We start from the raw sequence: 22,757 nt of genomic DNA, 5'->3' as shown, positions 1-22,757 counted from the left end.
GTCTGGACTCTTGAGGAACAGTTTTTGTTGTTGTTTTCACACTGTTTGTTGAACTCAATTTAGTATAGAGTTAATCATTGTGTATACAGTTAACTGAAAATAGATCTTAGTAAAAAATAAGAATGGGAATAGGAGAGGGAGGAGGAAGAGGATGGGAGTGTGGGTAGGAATAATTACTATGTTACTAAAGTTGTATTTATGAAATGCATGGGGGCCCACACTTTGACACAGCAGGTTAAAGCCCTGGCCTGCAGTTTTGGCATCCCATATGGACGCCCCTGCACCTGTGTGGGAAACCTGGCGGAAGCTCCTGTCTCCTGGCTTCAGATCAGCACAGCTCAGGCCACTGCAGTCCAATTGGGGAGTGACCCAGTGGATGGACAATCTCTCTCTCTCTCCCTCCCCCTCTCCTCTCTCTGTGTAACTCTGACTTTCAAATGAATAAATAAATCTTTAAAAAAAAAGAATGACAAGCATGAAGTTTGTAATCCTTAAATAAAAGGTTTCTGGGAGGGGAAAAGGATAAATCCAAGAAAGGGCAATATATTGGATATTAAATAATAGTACTAAGTTAGGAGTATAATGAAATTTCAAGGTGACAGCTCTGGAGACAAATGCGCAGAGTAGATCTTACGGTCCTTGAAAGAAATAAACAGTGGCTGGCGTCCTGGCTCACTAGGCTAATCCTCTGCCTGTGGCACCAGCACACCGGGTTCTAGTACAGGTCGGGACACTGGATTCTGTCCCGGTTGCCCCTCTTCCAGGCCAGCTCTCTGCTGTGGCCAGGGAGTGCAGTGGAGGATGGCCCTGTGGGGGAGGCTGAATCCAGAGAGGCCTAGAGAAAACCTGTCTTTAAGTTTCAAATCCCTGGTGGTAAACACCCCAGCCCCAGGGCGCTTCTGCCTAACAATCATTAAGGTGGTATGATAGGAGTGCCTAAGACCATTTTGCATCACATCTCCCCACCTCTTGCCTGCACCAGCTCTGTACCTCTGTACCTCAGCTATATATACACCTCCCTTTTACAATAAAGTGAGATCCTACTTCCACTGTCCCCCTGGGGTTGGGGAAGGCTGAGTGGCGGGTGGCGCACTTCCCCTCCTCAGCCAAGGCAAGCTGCGTTGCTGGTTCATTCTCCAAATGCTCACAGCAGCCAGGCTGGCCAGGGCAAAGCCAGGAACCAGGGACGTCATCTGTTCTACATGGGTGAAGGGACTCAAGAACTTGAGTCATAATTTGTTGGCTCCCATGGTGTACATTAGCAGGAAACTGGACTGGAAGCAAGGAGCCAGGACTCAAACCAGGCACTTAGACATGGGTGTCTCAAGTGGTGTCTTAATTTCTGTGCCAAATGCCTGAACTTACTTTTTTTTAATTAAAAGGTATACTTATTTGAGAAAAAGAGAAGGGAGGGAGGGAGGGAGGGAGGAGGTGGAGGAGGAAGACAGAGAGAGAGAGAGAGAGAGAGAGAGAGAGAGAGAACAGAGCCCCCATCTGCTGGTTCACTCCCCCAAAGCCTGAAAAAGCTGGGGCTGGGCCAGGCCAAAGTCAGGTGCGGGGAACTCAATCTAAATGTTCCACATGAGTGGTAGGAACTCAACTAGAGCCATCACAGCTGCCCAGGATCTACAGAGAAAGGAAGCTGGAATTGGGAGCTGGAGTTGAGGATTGAACCCAGACATTTATATAGAACACAGGCATTAAACCACTAGGACAAACATCAGCCCCAACTTAGTGTCTTAAATTCCTCCCTTCCATGCCAGATATGTGTCCTTCTGTCTCATGTACTATGTATACTGTATCTATGTGCCCATCTCACTCAGAAACAAGAATCTCAGTTATAAGATATGCTTGGTCGGGGGCTGGCACTGTGGCGTAGTAGGCTAAGCCTCCACCTGTGGCACCAGCATCCCATATGGTTGCCTGTTCTAGTCCCAGCTGCTCCTCTTCCAATCCAGCTCTCTGCTATGGCCTGGGAAAGCAGTAGAAGATGGCCCAAGTCCTTGGGCCCTTGCACTCATGTGGGAGGCTAGGAAGAAGCTCCTGGCTCCTGGCTTTAGATGGGCGCAGCCCTGGGTTGTCTGAACCAGCAGACAGAGAAACTTTCTCTCTGTCTCCTCCTCTGTCTGTAACTCTGCCTCTCAAATAAATAAATAAAATCTTTAAAGAAAAGTACACTTGGTCATCATGCTAGATGCATAGCTACTTACACAAGTCCACTGTGTTCTGATTCTTAAGTACTACTTGGTGCACGATGTCATCAATCCTCCTTCTACATAGCAGGTATCCTGTAACTACAAATGACTCATGACTCCTAAACATATCAGTCTTGGGATATCAAGGAGAGGGCAGATCCTCAGCAGCCTTCAGGTCTGATTTTAGCAACCAGCCTCGTGAAATGCACTGAGCTGCTACCCAAGGGCTAGCACTGTGGTGCAGCAGGTTAAGTTGCTGCCTGTGATGCCAGCATCCCATAGGAGTGCCAGTTTGAAACCTGGCTATTCTTCTTCCAATCCAGCTCCCTGTTAACTCACCTGGGAAGGAAGTGGACAGCAGAAGATGGTCCAGGTGCCTGGGCCTCTGCCATCCATGTGGGGGATCTGGATGGAGTTCCTGGCTCCTGGCTTGAGCCTGGCTCAGCCCTATAGTAGCCATTTTGAGAGTGAACCAGAGCATGGAAGATCTTGTCTTCTCTCTGTGTTTCCCTCTCTCTCCATGTCACTCTGCCTTTCCAATAACAAATAAATATTTAAAACAAAAGCAGGTGGGAAAGGGAACTCAAAGGTAAGCTTATTCTGGAGCCCCAAATTCTGAAATCCATGCATCTCAGGGTCTTTGAAAAGTTCATGGAAAGTGCATTTTTATATATGTGTGTACATACATACACACACACATAAAACCATGCATATATTTCACAATTTTTATAACAAAATAAGCTTACCTTTTAATCACATTTTCCACAAACTTTTAAAAGTACCCTTATATTTCTCTTTTGCATGAATTCATCCTGGGTTCCCCCTGGGAGGCACTTTAAGGTTCCTTTTTCTCGATGAGGGAACTGAAGTCTGCAATAATACCACCCTCATCTATTAATCCTCTTGGGCTGTTAGTGACAGGGCTGGTCACTGGCTCTGGGGCACCAGTTGTGAGGGCAGCCCTGGCCTTCTCTGCCTGCATCAGAGAAAGGAGCACCCAGGTGGCTTTGCAGAAAGGCCTGGACTCTGAGGCAGAAGAGGTCCCTCTCCTCCCAGGCTCCCCTCAGCGTCATCTGCTGGCTCTGCCCTGGGAGCCACGCAGGATTCTTTCCACCTGTTCAGACGGACCTCTGAGTTTGAGCTGGCCTTGCAAGCAGGGGGCCCCGTGGGAAGAGCTGGACTATATGAACAGGGGCATCTAGGGCAGATTATAATTTTTTTGAAGATTTATTTATTTATTTGGAAGGCAGGGTGGCAGAGAGAGAGAGAGAGGGAGGGAGGGAAGGAGAGAGAGAGGGAGAGACATACACAGAGATCCTCAACCCACTGATTCACTCCCCATATGGCTGCAACAGCTAGGGTTGGACCAGACTGAAGCTGGAGCAAGGAACTCTATCCAGGTCTCCCCCATGGGTGGCAAGGGCTCAAATACTCGGGCCATGTTCCACTGCTTTCTCAGGTACATTAGCAGGGAGCTGCATTGGAAACAGAGCAGCTGAGACTCAACTTGGCAATCTGATATGGGATGCAAGTGACAACTTAGCCTGCTGTATCACATGCTGGCTCTGAAGTTATAACTTGACATCCCTTCTGATCAACATTCTTGAAAAGTTTGTCCAGCGGGCTGGAGCTGTGGCATGATTGGTAAAGTTGCCATCTGCAGTACTGGCATCCCATATGACTGCTGGTTCAAGTCCAGCTGCTCTACTTCCAATCCAGCTCCCTGCTAATGCATCAGAGGAAAAGCATCAGAGGATGGCTTAAGTACTAAGGTCCCTGCACCCACATGGTAGATCTGGAGGAAGCCCCTGGCTCCTGGCTTCTGCCTGTCCCAGCCCTGGGCAGTTGTGGTAATTTGGGGAGTGAACCAGCAGATGGAAGATCTCTCTCTCTATCTCTGTCTCTCTCTCTGTACCTCTGCCTTTCAAATAAATAAATACATCTTTAAAAAAATTAGTCCAGTATTTGTTTGCTCCTTTCTCATGGGCTGGCCGCATAGATCCTGGCCTTACCAGATGGTGATGAAGTCTCCAGAAGGCTGTCTGCAGCAGGCTGAGGTTGAGGAGGACGCTATGACCGATGGGCTCGGGGATCAGCCAGACGCAGTCCTGGGAGCTGGCGTATGGCTGGGGGTCTCCAAGGGAGTACACAGTAGCACTGAAGGAGGTGACGTTCCTGCCTCAGGGAACTGTGGAGAGGGAGCACAGCACGCACTGAGTGCCCAGAGTGCGCTGGACCTTCCCACAGAATCCCAGCTGCCTGCACAAAGCACCCTGCTGGGGAGGTGGGGAGTCCTCACCTGTCAGGTGCCCTGTGGGCCTGCCCCTCCCTACACCTCCCTCTCTCTCTGTCATGGAAGAGACCTAAGAAGGAAGCACCCGGCTCAAGCTTTCCCCTCTGCTTTCCAGGAGGGGAACCAGCAGATGTCAGGGCCAAGGCTGCAGTACTAGGAAGAGATTTTGGAAAGAAAAATTTCTCTTTGATCTGCTCTTTCTGGAGTGGATTTGACTTTGAGCTGAGGGTTTCTGTGGAGAGGTGACAGGGCCAAATTAGAGCAGAGCCATCTATTCACCTGATGATGCCCACAAGTGTTTTGGTCTCTCTCAGTTTCTGTTTCCTCACCTGCAAAATGGGCCCAAGCCAAGAGGACCGTGGTGGCCGTGAGGCAAGGGACGCTCACAGAATGCCCAGCCCTGCACTTGCCACATAGACACGGCTGCCTCTCCTTATCTTCCTGCTCCCCTAAGGCAACAGGGTGGGGCATATGGGACAGAGCAGAAAGAACCCCAGCTGCCTCCATGCAAAACGCAGAGGACAGGGTTCCTAGGTGTGGTGCCATGGACCTGCCTCCCTCATCTCTCACAGACAAACACACACACACACACACACACACACACACGTGCTGAATATCCACACAGAGCCAGGCATGGCCTGGAGAGACAGTGGGGAGCAGGAGGCTCTAGTTTTTCCCATGGCACTCACAGCTCACTGCCACCCAGCCATGCACCCAGCAGCAGTACAATGCAAGGTAAGCCAGGTCATTGGTGCGCAATGTCCCAGGGCTTCTGCAGGGGGCTCTCCTGTGTGTGAGGGTAGGGAAGAGTCCCTGAGAGTGCTCACATCTAGACACAGCCCTGAGGGATGGCAAGGACCCAAGAGGGCAAGGAAGCAGAGTGGGTTTTTATTTATTTTTATTTTTTTAACTTTTATTTAGCAAATATAAATTTCCAAAGTACAGTTTATGGATTACAATGGCTCCCCTCCCCCCCATAACTTCCCTCCCACTCGCACCCCTCCCATCTCCTGCTCCCTCTCCCATTGCATTCACATCAAGATTCATTTTCAGGGCCGGTGCCGCGGCTCACTAGGCTAATCCTCCGCCTTGCGGCGCCAGCACACCGGATTCTGTCTCGGTTGCCCCTCTTCCAGGCCAGCTCTCTGCTGTGGCCAGGGAGTGCAGTGGAGGATGGCCCAAGTGCTTGGGCCCTGCACCCCATGGGAGACCAGGAGAAGTACCTGGCTCCTGCCATCGGATCAGCACAGTGCGCCGGCTGCAGTGCACCGTTCGCGGGGGCCACTGGAGGGTGAACCAATGGCAAAAGGAAGACCTTTCTCTCTGTCTCTCTCACTGTCCACTCTGCCTGTCAAAAAAAAAATTCATTTTCAATTATCTTCACATACAGAAGATTGATTTAGTATATATTAAGTAAAGATTTTATCAGTTTGCACAGAGTGGGTTTTTATAAGAGGAAGGAGCAGGTGCCAAGAACCAGAGGCAAGATGTCCTGGTGTACTGAGGAAATGGAGGGCATCTCAGCTTAGGTAGGGCACAGGGTCTGTGAGAGCAGACACGAGAGGTAGGTAGGCACCAGGTCCCGAGACACACAGTGTGCTGCCCCCAAGGGTCTAGAATTTACTCCAAGCAGTAAGGGGCTGCCTTGGCTGACCTCTCAGTGGGGGAATGGAGTCCACACTGGTGGTTTTGAAGGCTTGCTCTCCCTGCGTTGAGAAGCCAGCACTGAGGAACCTAAGACTGGGTTGAGTGAAACTGGCCCATCGAGGAAGCCAGCAGCAGAGATAACTCAGACCGTTGGTGGCCTGGGATAAGGTACAGGCAGTGGAGAGAAAGAAGCAGACACACTTGAAAGACACTTGGGATGCAGAAAGCAGCACTTGGTGAATATGGGAGAGAGAAAATGGGAGGGCACTCAAATGAAGGGGCGAGCGGCCAGAGTCCTCATCACTAGACAGACATTTCAGCTTAGCAGAGGCCGAGATGAGAAGGTCCATTCTGAATATACAGGGACACTAGACGCCTCTGAAGGGAGTGGAAGTATTTAGGAAGCATTGCACAGACAAGGGCACTTGGAAAAGTTCATGGAAAATGGCACTGAAAGGTAAGCTGACTTTGGTGAAAAGAGATTCTGAGAGGCACGCCCAGTGTTTTCAGGAGATGCATTTCCTGAGAACGTTTAGAAGATCCTTAACTGCACGCATTTTTACATGCTCTGGCACCAAAGAAGCTAGGCTTTTGATTCCATTTTCTGTGACCTTTCTCCAGTCCCCTCATGCAGGCAGGAGTCTCAGCCCAGGGACTGTAGATCAAGATGGCATTTGGGGGACATGGAAGTGGGTGAGAGAAGAGAAGAGAAGGGAAGAAACTCCAAAGAACATTTAAGGGGCAAAGGAATAGATGACCACAAAAGGCAGCAGAGGTGGAACAGTGGTTGGAAAAGCAACTTTGGTGTCAAAGAAACCAATGGAAGAAGCCTCTAGAAGGAGAAGAGCAGACTGCTCCCTTCTCTCGCCAACTGTGTTGGAAGACAGCACGCAAGGAGCGAGGAAGGAGTGACACGCCACCAACCAGCAACTGGAATGATCCACTGCGCAAGCACAGGGTGGTTCTGGAAGTCTGGAAAACTTAGCGGAGGTTTAACCTCCAGCACCAGAACCAGTGCTGCACACAGAGCTGCTTTCCCACGGAGAGTTCCTGCTGAGCACTCCCCAGGGTGAGGAAGCCATCAGCGAGGTCCCAGTTGCTCAGGGAGTTCAGGGGTCTGCAGGGGGAGGCCTGGTGATCTGATTCCAGGGCTGAGCCCTCTTTCTGGGTTATGGGCCCCACTGAGCTTCCCCTCTGAGAAAATGCTGGGCCTACTGGGCTGAGGTGTGCAGGGTGGGGCACAGGCAGCATGACCCTGTGTCATCTTCCATCTAGGTTCTGATTAAGGAAGAAGACTCAAAAAAGCACCAACAGCTCCCTGGGATCCACCTGTTGGCTCCAGACCCATATGGGACACAGGACAGTGACCAGAGAAGCAAGAAAGCTGTTAGGAAAAAGGTGCGTTCTCCTCTTCCCTTGGGAAGATGCCAGGATTCTCTCAACCTCTCCAGGACTCAGCCCAGCACTCGCCTACTTCACTCTCATGTAGAGCCTTCCCTTCCAACTGGGGACATCTAGCCTGTCCAGGTGGGGCTTCCCAAGGGCTGTGTCAGTGGGCCCCCAGATCACACCCCTCTAGGACTTTTCCGGTGCTGGCCCAGTGCTCTGTCACCAGGATGCCCTCCCTGGCCAGACTGGGTCACACTCACTTGAGAATGGGACCCACTGGAGAACCCCTGGAGCAGGCAGATGCATGGTGTGACCACCCAGGGAGAGTTGCCAAGGGTGAGCAAGAGACATACCTTCACACCTGGGCAGGGGGTGGTCCCAGTTCAGGGTGGTGCCATGCTGATACATGAGGATGGTGTGGCCCATTAGCTGATATCCTGGGAGGCACTCGAAGGTCACGGACTGTCCCACATTGTAGTCGGCTCCCCTTATGATGCCATTGGTGAAGGGCTCTGGGTCTGGGAACTCCTGAAGCTCATAGGCTAGAAGAGTATAGGAGAGAATGGGCTTTATCCTCCCCCAGGTATCTTCTTGTGACCAGAATGCAGGAGCTGCAGACACTTGGCACAGTGGGGAAGCACCGAGACTTGGACACAGGAGGACCTTGGTCATTTACTAAAAGCTGTTGACGTTGGCTGAGTCATTTAACTGCTGTGCCCGGTTTTTTTTGTTGTTGTTGGTTTTTTTTTTTTTTTTTTACTTATAACATGGTTATTGTGAGGATACACAGGGCAACACTTGCACAACTGTTGGCACAACAGCTGCTCATGGTGAGAGCTCAGTAGAGGTGCCCCATCATTGGCATTTCCATGGGGAAAGGAAGCTCCGGGAAGCCACTGACCACTGCTATTTCCGGAGCAGCTCCTGGGGCCAGACAGTGGACTGGGGTCCTCCATGTTGGTCGCTGCATTTAACCTTCATAAGGGCCAAGGCCACAAACAAAAGCAGCAGTGGGGCGTACAGGGCTTTTGGACTCTGAGAACTCAGAACCTCTCAGGGAGGAAAGCAGGTGAACCTGGGATGAGGAGAGTTTTCAGAGGGGTGGCTGGGCCACCAGGAGTGTGTAGCTGGCATTCCAGCCAGCCCCTCTGAGAAACCAGAAATCTGTCTCCATGAGAATGTGCAGCCCTGACTCAAAAGGACATGCCCAGATGTTAGATCGCTGAGGCCACCCCAATGGGGGAGGCCGCCAATGGAGCTGTAGAGCGGGGCCCACAGGACAAGGAACAGCTTTCATGGCAGGCATCCAGCACAGAAAACCACCAGCAGAAGGAGCTGGAACATTCCTACAGTAAAGATTCTTCATGGAAGTAGCTGAGACTAAATGCAGCATCTAGCAGGGGATGCCTTTATCAGAGGCAATAACACCACAAAAAGAAACGATCACATTTCTAGGCAACTGTGCTGTTTCTGTTTGCTGTCGCCCAGGGCAAGCTCTATGGCAAGAACCTGGCAGGTGTCACTGTGAAGTCACCCAGCTGGCAGGGCATGTTAAAGAACGGGGAAGCCTCGATGGGTGTGGGTGGGTCCAAGGGGAGCCACAGCTCTGTCAGGGGGTTAGGGCTGAGGGTGGTGGGCACCGCAGTGGAAGCAGGGAGCCTATTGCCCTAGGAATCACTGGACCAGGACAGCCTGGGCCTTTAAAGAATGCCTCCCTGAGGAACATGTGGTGCACAGCAGCACAGGCGAGACCCATACCACAGCCAGATGTGGCCTGCAGACATGCCAGGCTTTTGAGAGAGAGGGGACAGCGTCAGTGACATCAGCAATGTGGTGCCTGGGTTCCCAGGGAGAGGCAGGGCCTCTGGGAGCAGAAATGACCCTGAGGACAGCGGCTCCTTAGCTTTCCCAAAGAGAGGCTCCTGCAGGAGATGAGGTGGGTTTGTACTGAAGGGAGACGCTGCAGTGGGTGAGGAGAGAATTTCAAACACAGTGCACACTTTAAAACACTGGGGTGGGGGGCACTGTGGTGTAGCAGGTAAAGTTGCTGCCTGCAGTGCTGGCATCCCATATGGGTGCCAGTTTGAGTCCCAGCTGCTCCACTTCCAATCCAGCTCTCTGCTATGGCCTGGGAAAGCAGAAGATGGCCAAAGTGCTTGGGCCCTTGCACTCATGTGGGAGACCCAGAAAAAACTCTTGGCTCCTGGCTTCAAATCAGCACAGCTCAGGCTGTTGCGGCCAGTTGGAGAATGAACCAGCAGATGGAAGACCTCTTTCTCCTCTCTGTAACTTTACCTGTCAAATAAATAAATAAAAATCTTTAAAATTTTTTTTTTTATTTTATTTCAAAAGCAGAATTACAGACAGTGAGAGAGAGAGAGAGAAAGGTCTTCCTTCCGTTGGTTCACTCTCCAAATGGCTGCAATGGCCAGAGCTGCACTGATCCGAAGCCAGGAGCCAGGTGCTTCTTTCTGGTCTCCCATGTGGGTGTAGGAGCCCAAGCACTTGGGCCATCCTCCACTGCCCTCACGGGCCACAGCAGAGAACTGGATTGGAAGAGGAGCAACCAGGACTAGAACCGGCATCCACATGGGATGCCAGTGCCGCAGGTGGAGGATTAACCTAGTGCACCACGGCCCCGGCCCATAAATAAATGTTTAAAAATAATTCCAAAAAAAAAAAAAAGATACGTATTTCATTGTTGGAAGTCAGCATCTCCGCAAGGGCTCTGTCTTCCCGTGATGTCGCTATGGCCTGATGTTTCTGTCCCATCAGAATCAGAACTGTAATCCTTCACATGGAGGTGTCTGGAGGAGGGGCTCTTTAAGGGTGGGTGGCACTGGCTTCCTTATACAAGAGGCCTGGGTGTGGGTGCTGGGGGAAGTGGCTAGGCCATCACTTGGGACATCCACCTCCCACCCTGGGGTGCCTGGGTCTGAGTTCAGGCTCTGCCTCTGAGCCCAATTTCCCTGCCACCCACTTGCGAGCCCCTCATAGAGCTCCTGGCTTCAGCAGGGCTCAGACTCAGCTGTTGGGGGGCATTTAGGGAGTGAATCCGGGGACAGGAGTTCTCTCTATGCCTCCTCTGTCTCGCGTTCTTTCAATTAATAATAATAATAATAAAAAGTCCAGAGAGAGCTACTCTATTCCTGTCAGTGAGGACACAGCAAGAAGGGGCTACCTGTGACCCAAGCGCTGCCCCCCCCACACACACAAGGAATCTGCCTGACCTCAGGTTTCCCAATACCCAGAGCGGGAAGAAGCACAGTTGTGCTATTTATCAGCATCCCCAGCTCCTGGGGGTTTGCTGATACAGCCTGAGGCAACTCAGGATGCACTCAGAACCCATCTGCAAGGCTTTCATTTTTAACAAGGACATGTTTAGCATTAGAAAGGATGTCTAGCAACAAGACAAAGAAGCAGTGGAACAATCTCTGGGAAGGGCATAGAACAGAGGGCTCCTCAGTTAGCAGCACCAGGGAAGCATCCAAGGGAGACGGAGGACCTACTGGGACAGCCCCACAGGGTTACACAGGCTGGGCACAGGGCTCACAGCCGCAGGCGTCAGATGGCAAGCCTGAGGTGGAGAACGGGGGTCCTTCCAGGGAATATGTGCCTGGAGGCGAGGGGCCTGTCAGGGTTTTCCCTCAGGCAAGGCAGAACCTCAGTGAGGGTGGCTGAGCCCCACCCAGGAAAGCCCTGTCTGGGGCAGGCTTAGTGGGTGCTCCTAGAACTCTGAGAGCCCCTGACGCTGCCACAGGAGGAGCTCTGTGGCCAGGGAAGGGCCCAGAAGGATGAATTCCACCGCTGAACCTGGGGGGAGTGGTTGATGGCACGGGCAGTGAGAAGGGACAGCTGGCCGCTTGCCCGGTGACAGCTGCCGGCCACAGGGTGGAACCCTAGAGGCTGCCCCTCTAGAAGAGGCTGCGGGTAACACATGCGGCCAAGGGCGTGAAGCCACCATTGGGCCTGCCGCCCCCTCCCTGCCATCTCCCTTGCCCACACGAAGGTGGGCTAGGAAGGTGCCTGGAGTATGTCTGTCCTTACTCTGGTACTCTAGCTTGAATCCCAGCCGGTTCCAGGAGTGGTCACTGTGGAAGTACATGGTGTGACTGGTCTTGTACAGGCCACTGTGGAGTTCCATGAAGTCATGGTTGGGCTCAGTGGAGAAGTTCAGGAACTGGATGTGAGCTCCTGGGAGTGAGACAGAGACAGCTAGTGCCCAGAGCAACGCAGCCCCGCTCCACCACCTGGCCTGTCCTCTCCCGCCACAGCCCACGTTCCCACTCCTCACTCCCCTCTCTGGATCCTGTTTCCAGGCACCACTGGAAAGTCCATTATTCATTCGAAAGGAAAGGCACTGGTCATTTCAGAGACTCCACCCACGTGCATTGTGTTTTATTGAGGACAAAACCCAGGTAAACGCTTGCTGTGATCACGCTTCATCTATTATCCGTAGAAAGACAGTTTTATCCAATAAACTTTTTACTTAAAAATAACACCCACCCTGGGGCAGAAGACACACCTCCAACAGTCATACTTTCTAGGCTGTTTAAGACAACCCAGAAGCATAAGGCTTAGCAGCTCATGCATTTCCCAACCACTCCCTTCCAAGTTCCAGGCAGGTGCTCCTGGGGTCTCAGTGGGTTAATCTAGATTTAACAACCTGACAACTTACCTGAATCCAATTAGACCCTTAAAGTACAAATGAATGTACTCCTTGGAGGTGGGAGTATTAAAATGTGCTTACTGATGAGATTTTTCTAAATTAGACTACTCTGGAACACATTATTCAAGAGATACATTTACCGTGAAAATTGGCTGCAAAGGGGCCGGTACTGTGGTGCATCAGGTTAACAACCTGGCCTGAAGCGCCAGCATCCTATATGGGCACTGGTTTGAGACCCAGCTGCTCCACTTCCAATCCAGCTCTCTGCTATGGCCTGGGAAAGCAGTAAAAGATAGCTCAAGTCCTTGGGCCCCTGCACTCACGTGAGAGACCCAGAGGAAGCTGCTGGCTCCCAGTTTCAGATCCACATCAGCACAGCTCCAGCCATTGTGGTCAACTGGGGAGTGAACCATCGGACAGAAGACTCTCTCTCTCTCTCTGCCACTGCTCTCTTTATGTAACTCTTTCAAATAAATAAATAAATAAATAAATCTTAAAAAAATAATTGGCTGCAAAGTAACATACAAAATACCACTAGGATGTTTATGTAAAAACCTAGACAAAAATCTTCACCCACTTGCTGACAGCAGCTCCCGGGCACCTGCCAGGCCTTCGGGCTGTGTGAGGCTTCAGGAGGACCCCACCTCCACAGGAGGACTCTCTAACGCTGGGAACTAGTATGTCGCTGAAAATCCAGTGCTAAATACAGATCCCAGTGTGGGGCTGGAAAGCACAGGCTCCATGCGTGATAGGTGTGAAGATCACTGCAAACTTACCCGCAATCTGTAACAGTCTCTGCTGTACTTGATGTACAAGGCTGAAGACCCTTTGTCTCCTGCCCTGTCCCACCCTACTGTGTCCCTCCACAGAAGCTATCCTTTGCATGGGTTTGGAAGGCATCCTTCCAGCTCCTGGGTGTAGATTCTGAAATACGTACTGGGGTTTCTGGGTTTTAAAAACGTGCATGCATGGCACTATATAATAACATACAAAAACTAGCACTCATTCATTTTAACTCCATCATGTAAGCTGTCTGACAGCACAAGTCACTCTTAGTGAGCAGACCTTGTTACTGATGGCAGGTAATTTTGCAGTGAGCCTCTTTGCAACCTATCACCCACGGAGCCTGTGCTTTCCATCCCCACACTAGGATCCCTGCGGCCCCAGGGCCCATCCCACAGGCTTCTGAAGGTTGAATTTGTGAAATGTGCAAAAAGGACTGGCCCGTGACCTCCACTTAGTGGCAGCAACTGGTAAATGCAGGGGCCCTTTACACAAGGAAACCAGGTACCACAATTCTAAGCCTGGTGAGTAGTTCAACACTCACTTGTAGTTAAAGGATTCTGGCAGCTGCGACTGGAGCCTGCAGTAGTGTCTTCCCCAGAGCTTGCTTAAGCCCCCAGGACTAACAGATGCAGCGCGCTGGTGGCTGAACACAATGGCTTACCCACAGCAGCCCTCCCATCTGAACTCGCTTGCCTTGAGATTCTCCTCGCCCTCCATCATCTAAGGCTCCACTGCCCTCAGCCTGCAGGCAGAACTACAGGGTCTCCCAGACACCCCCTTCCTCGGTGTCTCAGAATCTGGAGTCTCTCAAGGCTGCCAAAGCCGTCATCACTGTGTGCCTGGCGTCTTTTGGCAGATGGGACCTGGTCATTAAGACCCCAACCTTCAGAGGGTCACCAATCCCTCTGCCCTTCCAACCAGATTTAGAGAAGCCCAGTTAGGCTGCTTCCCCCTTCTGGAACCTGAAGACACACTCCCACTCCAGACTGTAGAGCAAAGGACAAAAGGGGCCCTCTTCATGCCTCGGCCTCCTGGGATACAGAAACTCCATGGTGTGGGCAGAGTAGTCTCCGAGTGCAGCCCTTTTGATCCGTGCCAGTGCAAAGCCTTTACTTCTCCAACAAGAGATATCTGGGGAACAATACACGCATCGCCAACCATCAAATTTCGCACCCGGCTCAGTGCCCTCCCCACAGGATCATCCCCTATGCCTGGAACACTTCCTCCCTTTCCTTCCTGCCCCCTCCAAAACCACCTCTTGATCTCCAGCCAGCTAGAATGTGTGCAGAAAGAATGCAAACTCAATTTCATATTGACCTTGGCTCAATTTAATTAGGATGATAAATCGGATGGGGAGTTCAAAGCAAAACTTGAGGTTTGGTCTCTGTAATATAGATTATTGTTTCTTTTATTTTTTAAGCATCCCTGAGCAACTCCTCATTCCACATTCCTGGATTTTAGTTCCTTGCTCCAGGGATAACAACAGAAATCCCTAAGATTTCTCCCCTCCCCCATACTTTCATCTCTGTCATTCTCCGTGGAGCCTCACGATGGCACAGTGGGTAATGGGAGAGGAAACAGGCAGAATCTCTGCAGACTTGGCGGGGTTACAGTGGGGACAGCAGTACACAGCTGCTGAAGCCTGGGGCGTGGCATGAGCACTCATCTCCCAGAGCAGGCCAAGACTCACCAAAGCCCATGGGCAGTGTGATCTTCCAAGAGCAGTCCATGTTATTGGGGTAGTTGCCCAGGAAGCCAGGGCTCAGGATGACCCCCTCCATCTCCTCCACTGCTCCCCCACACTGTGCTGTGACAAGGAGACCGAGGGTTAGGCCAGCATGGAGGCATGCACTGGGCCACACTGGTGGTCTAGAGCCCCCTTACAGCAGTGAGTTTTGACTCTCCTGAGTCACAAAGCTCTCTCAGAATCCAAAGGGGTCCCCCTACAAAACTGCACACCCAGACCAAACTGAGTGAGTACCTTCAGGGAAAGGTGCATAGGCCTAAACTGCTAGGAGTCCACAGATCCGGGAGAGGGGGTCTTGGGCTTGATCACAGCCCTCATGGGTCCTTGCACCCAGGACCTGCAGGAAAAGCGGGGTGGGGCTGCTCCAGGTCCCACCACTTGGCACATAGTCCCTCAGGTCTCCCTTGCCTCAATGCCTGAACCACTCTTCTAAAATGGAAACAAATAGTGAAACAAGGAGGTGGCGGGCATTGTGAGCCTACTGCATGCCAGGGGCCAGGCTGGCCAGCAGGTGAGGCTCAGGACAGTGACTGGGCAGCATTCCAGGGGAGCCCCTGCTGGGCTGTCTGAGAAGCAGGGGTCGGGGCAGGGGCTGGGGATGCTGATTTCTGAGTCACCTGGGGATGCAGGACTGGGTGCCACTATGGCCTGGTCAGTCGACCTCCTTTAGGAAAGGGTCATGTGAGCAGTAAGGGGCTACCAGGCGCAGGTCCAGGTGAGTGCCCTCTAGATCCGGGCAGCTCAGTGTGGTGTGGGCTCTGGCTTGGACCTGCTGGGGCACAACTGCCACTTTACTTCCTGTCTAAACCCCTCCAAACCTCAGTTTCCCTGACTGTACAAATGGAGCTAAGAGCAGCAGCTACTCCAGGGGGCTGTTGCGAGGTTCCAACAGAAAAGACTGCACGTGGGACAGGCTTTGGTTAAGCTGCTGCCTGGGACAGCCACATCCCACGTTGGTGTGCTACTGCACCCAGGGAGGCAGCAGGCGTCGGCTCAAGTAGCTGAGTCCCTGCTACCCATGCAGGAGACCTGGACTAAGTTCCAGGTTCCTGGCTTTGGCTTGCTTTAGTCCCGGCCTTTGCCAACCTCTGGGGAGTGAACCAGCGGATGAGGACTCTGTCTGTGTGTGTCTCTGACAGCACTGCATGTTACTTGCGACAGGGAGGCCACACCCAGCAAACCTCAACAGACAGCAGCCACTGTAGATGTGATGGCTTGGCAGGGCCTCGACAGGACCCTGGGGGGAGCCCAGTCACCTTGCTGCCCTGCTCTGCAGAGGACCGAGCCCTGGCCCCCGGGGAGAGGACTTCACTTCCCATCCCAGGCCTGCTCTGAGGGGCTCTTTCCTACCCACTGGGCATCCGAGCACCTGGGTTTCCTTTTGTGACTCTGCCACTTTCTTTTCCACCCCCGAGTACCTTCAACTTCCTATCTATGATTAGAGGATACCGATTCCTAATCCTAAGAGCCACGGGGAGGAAGTATGAGCACCAAGCCTTGCACGCAATAGATACTCAATAAACGCTCGCTTCCTCCTTCCCTGACCTGACCAGAAGCTTCTGGAGTGGACGCCCCGTCTTCTCCTGTTTCCACTGATCTCATCACTGCTCAGCAGAGGCTAGGACACAAAGCCAAACCAAGTTCACCCAGAATCCTCAGCATTTCACTGCTGCTACTGCATCTTCTCAATCTCACAAAAAGTCAAAATCCCAAGTCCCTGGTAACTCCACTTGGGACCTGGGTCATTATCTGGAACCAGAACAGTCACTAGAACGTTTTCCATTGGGCATACCTGTGGGTCTTCATCTGGTGGGCAGACGTCTCCAAGTCACAACACCCTTGAGTGACAACGAAAACAGGGGTCTCCAAGGACTGACTTGGCACAAATCGACTTGGACTTGAACTCCATGATAGGCTACTGAGCTCAAAGCCCTGGGGGCGTGGGTTTGAGTGGATGAGGGTCTGGGCTCTCTTACCAATGCAGAGGAGGGTAGTTCCAGCGCAGAATGGTCCCCAGCATGCAGATGTGTGCATGGCTCTGGGGGTTTCAGGAACAGGGCTGAGCTAAGCTGCCCATCAGCACAACCCCACATACAGCCTGGACCAGGGGCTTGCCCAGGACTTTGTGTTGAGGAACAAGAGACACAAAGGCACCCAGACACGCTGTGGGATGGGAGCTGAAGCAGAGGGAGAGGGCTGGGCAGGACAATCACTCACAACCATCACTAAGAAATTCTCATTACTGAAGGTTTCCTTGTGAGATTTCTTTAATTACGAAATTCCCTCATTATCTTCAAAGAAAATTAAATTTTCGTAGGGTCCAATCAAATCCAACTCTGCAGCAGCCCTTCTGAGGCGGACTTCTGCCAACTCCTCCAGCCCCCTTTTGCATGAACAGCTCCAGGAGGGGTCTGTTCCCTGATCCTTGAGGATTTGCTGGTGCATTTGTATCCCAGGGAACACCTGCTTCCCTGTCCGAGGGTGTCTGAGAGGAGGAGGTACCTGGAGGGCACAGCCCGGCTCACTGGAAAGAGACCACATCATTCACCAGGTAGCACTGGCTGCTCTTCACCCCGTTACTGGGCATAGCGGGTTCTGGACAGCTGCTCAGGCCCACGGCTAGACAAGGTGGAGACAAAGCAAAGGGAGAATGGCAACGTCCCGCAGACCGAGGCAATGGGAAGAAGCTCCCAGCCCGGGGGCTGGGGCTGCCCATAGCGAGGCACTGCTATGGTTGGCTGTGTTTGTCCCCCAGTGGTCCATGTTTTGGGACCATGGGCCCCAGGGTGGTGGCACTGGGAGGCGAGGCCTAGTGAGAGGTCCTGGGTCAGCTGGGGGCATGCCCTGGAAAGAGATGAAGGTGCTTCTCCTGTCACTGTTCTAAAAGCCTGAGCCTGCCCTGCCCCACTCACTTCCACCCTTGGTGTCACCTTGACATGACGCAGCCAGGAGGACCCTTACTGGAACTGGGCTGATGCTAGCGTCATGCCCTTGAACCTCACACGCTGTGAATGACATATGCCTTTTTCTTTGTGAGCAGCCTGCCCCGGGGAACTTCATTATAGTAAAGAAGAAAAGGACCAGCACATGCACACACAGATAGCACCGAGGCTCTGCAGACTCCAGATTCCTGGGGCAGGAAGGCGTCCTCCAGGGTCCTCTGGCTGAGTGGTCCACCTGCTGAGCTCGGGGCCAGGAGGAACCCCAGCCCCAGGCCGAACACCTCAGCACTGTCCTTCTCCCTCACCCTGCGGACAAATCCCAAGAGCCAAGACACAGAGGGAGATGCAGTAGGAGGGCACCTCTCTCCTAGACGCACCTCTGCGACGCTCAGGGGCTCAGGCTGAGCCCGCAGGCCGGTGCAGGTGGTCCCGAGGCAGTCTGCAGAATTTCTCCTACTGTGTTCAAGGTCAGGACAGCTCCTGTCAGGGAGCAGCCTGTGGCTCCTTGCACTCTGCCTCCTGTGGTCTGCACTGCCCCCTCTCATTCCATACCCGGCGCCCGGGCTGCTTCAGCCACCTCATCCTCACTGCCATCCAGTCCTGCTTAGCATGTCCCCATGCACCAGGGCACTCCCTAGGCCACCACTCAGCCATCACACAGAGTCCACCCTTCTCGTCCAGAGCCTTCACAAGCTTGGCCAGGGCACTTCCAGCCTCACCTCCGTGGGCTCCTCACTCCTTGACTTTTCTACTCCAACCAGTGCTGACCCTGCCCTCCTTATATACCCGGCATTGCACAAAGCAATTTCCTCAGCATCCACCTCAGCCTTCCTCTTCCTCTTCCTCTTTCTTCCTGCTCAGGCCTTCCTCATGGAAGCAGCACATGCCCAGAAGGTTCCATGAGCAGGATGGGGCCTGCAGGGCTACACGTCCCCTCCTCCCCTTGAAACGGGCCACGTCAACCCGTATCACAGGAGAGGACCCAATTGAGGGAGGTTCCTACGTAAGCCACGGAGCCAAGATTCAGACCATGCCCAATTTGACCCCAGCTCTGCCCAACAGGGGGACAAGGGCTGAGGCCACATGAGCTCATGCTCGCCCCTGTCCCCTGTGGCTCTCGCCTTCTCTCCTGAGATCGTCCTCACCCTGCTTTGAATCCCATGCTGGCTGATGCCCAGGCAGCAGGTAGCAGCATGGCATCTCCTGACGGGCAGTTTCTGCGCTTCTCCCATGCCCAAAGGGAGTGCATCTGCAGCTGCAAGCCCTTAAAAGGCACCAAGTAAATCTTTGTGTGTTGGAGTGGACTTGGCGAGGGCTGCAGGGCTCAAGGCGTGGCTGTACTCTGCCTGCCCCACCCAGAGCAAGGACAGCAGAAGGGAGAGGAGGGCGGGGAGCTAACCTGTAGCTAGGTCTGACTCTAGGCACTTGGGGATGGCCCAGGGAGTTTGGATCAGGGGAGACTCTGCCCTCCTGGTGGCTGCCTTGGGAGATGCAGGCTGACTGGGGCCCCATGCACCAGCAGGGAGCCCAGTGCTTGCGAGGAAGGACCCGTGAGCCTCGGCCCTCAGCCGCAGCCCCTCTTCTGTGCAGCAGATGGGCAGTCTTCCATTCAGGAGGCTCTGATAACTACATGGGCTTGTATTTCTTCAGAGGGGAACTTACATACAATGAAACACACAAATTGCGTTCACACTGTCATGATTGGAAGTGTGCACGTGTTCTGAGTGTTGACACAACAGTTGGCACCTGTGTCACCCAAACCCCTGTCAAAACTACAGAGCATTGCAGTCACTCCAGAAAACCCACTCACATCCTTCCCAGGCAGTTCCCGACCTGCATGTGAATGTGAAGCCTGGAAATGCAGTCCATTTTGGGGCCCATGTCCTGAAATATCAGCAGCTGAGACAAAGGCCAAGGCCAAGGACTGGAAGATCATCAGAGTGTGTTTGCAAGGCCACATCTTGATGGGCCTCCTGTCTCTTGCTCCCTGTTCCTCTCCATGCTTCAAGAAGAATAGCTGCTGTGTTTCTGTGTGCAGGCTGCAGGGGCAGGGCCCAGACTAGCTCAGTGCTTGCCAGTGACCAGCACCTGCCAGCCTGAGGTGCCCACGTGCCCCTACCTGGATGCTGGCACCTTCAGGGACCATGATCTTCCACACGCAGTTGAGGCTGTTGAGGGCTCTGGGAAGCCAGGGGACAAGATGATGCCCCTGTGCTCTGTGAGGTTGCCTCTGCAGGGCACTGGGAGGGGATGCAGCTCTGGTCAGAGGCTCCTCCCACTGGACCCCAGGGCTCCCTACACAGACTTCTCCCTCAGGGCCCCCAGCCTCTGCCTGGGACTCCTCTGTGCTGATTTCTCTCTGTAAACTCAGGAACACCTTCTTGTTCTGGCTTTGGCTTCCACCAAGGACTGGTCCCACTATACCCGGCTTCAGGGACCAGGACCCCAGGCATGCCTGCCCCAATACCCCAGCTCCTCCTCCTTGCTTTTCTCACACCAAGCCTCAGGACTATGGGACAGCCTCCCTATACCACACAGCTGGCAAGGGGCTGCCATGTGCCTGCAGGCATCTGCTGGGCCTGCCGTCTCCCCCAGGGAGAAGGGGCTGTCAGTACCCCCACTCACTGCCTTCCCTCACCTGGCCCCAGCTGTCCTGGTGGGTGCTCAGACATTCCACTGCACCAAGGCCCCGGCACAGGGAGGCTCTTAATTTCTTGTGACCCCTGCAGGGCATAACCGGAAATGCATTCCAAGCAGATGACAGTGCCCATGGAGAAGTCACTGCCCAGTCTCTTGCCGTAGCAGGGTTCCTGCACAGAGCTGCACTGTGTGGCGCTGGTCCAGAGCATGGCTGCAGGAGACAAGGGCACTGAGGGGTGGGCCACATCCCTCCAGAAGCTGGCCCAGGAATGCAGATGATGGGACTGGAGCAGACAGCCTGCAGGGAGCCTGGGAGGCTTTGGCCACTTCCCTTAGGGCAGGGGGCGGGGCTCTTTGGATAGGGCCCACTGTACTGCAACTCAGCTTGGATGCACAGCATGGCTGCACAGCTTCTGGAGCCATGGAGTGGTTGCCATGGTAGTGTGATGTACCTGGTCCAACACAGGACCAGGTTTCCTAACAGGAGAATGGGCTTTCTTCTTGGCTCCCAGCACCTCCACCCTGCCTCTGGCCTCTCCTCCCTGTGGGTCTTAAGACCATGCCCTGGACTCTGCTCTCTCTGAATCTCCTGTGCCCTCCCTGACCCCTGCAGTGGCTGAGGGGACCCTGTCACCCAGGCTCAGGGATGGTACCCCACAGGGAAGTCCATCTTGGGCAGGGTAGAATGAACAGGACTATGCTTGGAACCTGGGCTCCATGAAGGTGGACGTCCTCCAGACCCCTGGAGGTTGCGGCCTACACCTAGAAGCTAGGAGCACTAAGACGTCGCCTTTCTGGGCCAGTATGGAAGGTAACACAGGCTATGACCTGCTTGCTACCAGATACTCTGTGCACTCTCTCAATCCTGTCGATGTGGTACTATTACTCCTCCCTCCCCATCTTACAGTTGGGCAAACTGAGGCTCCAGGACAGGGAGCAGCAGGGCATAGCTGGAAAGTGGTTGGGCTTGGGTTCAAATCTACACCCATACAATGCTGGAACCCTTCCTTGCCTTATACTTTTACTGCACCTCATATCATAGACCAAACCAAGCTTCTGGGGGAGACAGTCCCAGTAAGAGGCCAGGGCTGCTCACTCCAGTGCCATCTGGGCTCCACTGGAGCATGGAGGAGTGGGCATGGGGGCAGAAACTGGTTCCCTGGGTCTGCTTTCCTTGCTCATTCCACAGAGTTTGGTCTAAGAAATGTCTATTGGGTAAGCAAACAGACTAAATTCAACTGAATTTCAGGAATGTGCCTCATAAGCCAGCAACTGTCCCCAAACACAGAAGAAGAGGCTCAGCCTAGGGTCAAAGGCACCTATTCCCTCAGTGACCACTTTGGGACCCCCACATGCCACAAACCTTGGTAGACAAAGTGGAAGCCTCTGGCTGGTATTTGGCCTTTGGCACCGAACTTGATGAGCACTTGAATGGAGGTGGCCAAGGGCAGCGACTCACCTGCTGAGGTAAGGGACAAGGAAGAGAGGAGGACAGTGAGGGCAGGCATCGGGCCCAGCAGGTATGGCCCTGCCCACGAAGGAAGGGATGCCACACCCCACACAGCAGCTCCTCCCACATCCAGGCCTTATGGAAACAAGACCTCACGGTTTTACTGTACACGCAAAATTCACGAACAATGTGTGTTAGAAGGTACTGTGTGGGGCTGGTGCTGTGATGTAGTGAGTAAAACTTCTGCCTGCACTGCTGGCATCCTATATGTGCACTGGTTCAAGTACAAGCTGCTCCACTTCCGATCCTGTTCTCTGCTATGGCCTGGGAAAGCAGTAGAAGATGGCTCAAGTCCTTGGGCCACTGCACTCATGTGGGAAGAAGCTCTTGTCTCCTGGCTTCGGATAGGCCTAGCTCCAGCTCTTGCAGCCATTTGGGGAGTGAACCAGTGGATGGAAAATCTCTCTGTCTCTCTCTCTGCATCTGCCTTTCTGAAGCTCTTTCTTTCAAACAAATAAATGAATCTTAAAAAAAAGATGACACCGTGTGTGGGTGTCCAAAATTTCTCACACCAATATACATGCTTTTTATCTTTTAACTGCATTTTCCACAAGCTTCTTGAAGGACATTTATATTAGGACACTATTGAGAGTGAAAGGGCATAATAGCTATGTTGGAGCAACCAAGTGGACACGGGGGCTGTCCCATAAAAGCCAGGACATGCTGTCTCCCAACCAGTGACATGCAGCTTGGGAGGAAACCTGCAGCGGCATAGGGAGCCATGGTGGCTGCCAGCCTCTACAGCACAAGGTGGAGGTGGGGCTGCTGCGTGCTGTGAGTGAGTGTGTGTGAGCAGAAAGAAAGCACCCAACAGAGCTGGGGGAAGCCCTGAAGCTCAGGGCTGTTGGTCATCATGATGCCCCTCTGCACACACAAGGACCTCTGAGAATGGCTGCTGACCCTGCCTTGAGAAGGGAAGCAGAGATAACCGGGAACCAG

At 53.1% G+C, this 22,757-nt stretch overlaps 1 protein-coding gene across 1 annotated transcript; it reads right to left on the bottom strand.

Annotated features, from left to right (window-relative positions):
- Positions 1-3,030: 3,030 nt before the first annotated feature.
- LOC149120538 (CUB and sushi domain-containing protein 2-like) lies at positions 3,031-21,816 on the bottom strand. Its single transcript, XM_089320820.1, has 12 exons — positions 21,672-21,816; positions 20,294-20,519; positions 19,788-19,848; positions 19,479-19,552; positions 17,824-17,974; positions 16,703-16,764; positions 15,344-15,390; positions 14,670-14,786; positions 11,572-11,718; positions 7,878-8,066; positions 4,208-4,329; positions 3,031-3,171 (listed from the first exon to the last, which is right to left on the bottom strand). The coding sequence occupies exons 1-12, from the start codon at positions 21,814-21,816 to the stop codon at positions 3,031-3,033; spliced, it is 1,482 nt and encodes a 493-aa protein (XP_089176946.1).
- Positions 21,817-22,757: the final 941 nt, after the last annotated feature.

The sequence above is a fragment of the Oryctolagus cuniculus genome, chromosome 19 (genome assembly GCF_051225735.1).
Source record: "Oryctolagus cuniculus isolate XC-2025 breed Fujian yellow rabbit chromosome 19, ASM5122573v1, whole genome shotgun sequence".
Taxonomy (NCBI): domain Eukaryota; kingdom Metazoa; phylum Chordata; class Mammalia; order Lagomorpha; family Leporidae; genus Oryctolagus; species Oryctolagus cuniculus.
The sequence above is the reverse complement of the archived record's forward strand: the minus strand, read 5'-3'. Positions and strand labels throughout refer to the sequence as shown.

Coding starts and splice junctions, on each gene's coding strand:
- LOC149120538 (XM_089320820.1), bottom strand. CDS start 21,816: ATGCCTGCCCTCACTGTCCTCCTCTCTTCCTTGTCCCTTACCTCAGCA. Junction 19,849..20,293: donor GGGCCAGGTGAGGGAAGGCA/GTGAGTGGGGGT, acceptor CTGGCTTCCCAG/AGCCCTCAACAGCCTCAACT. Junction 8,067..11,571: donor ATTCAAGCTAGAGTACCAGA/GTAAGGACAGAC, acceptor ATACTCTTCTAG/CCTATGAGCTTCAGGAGTTC.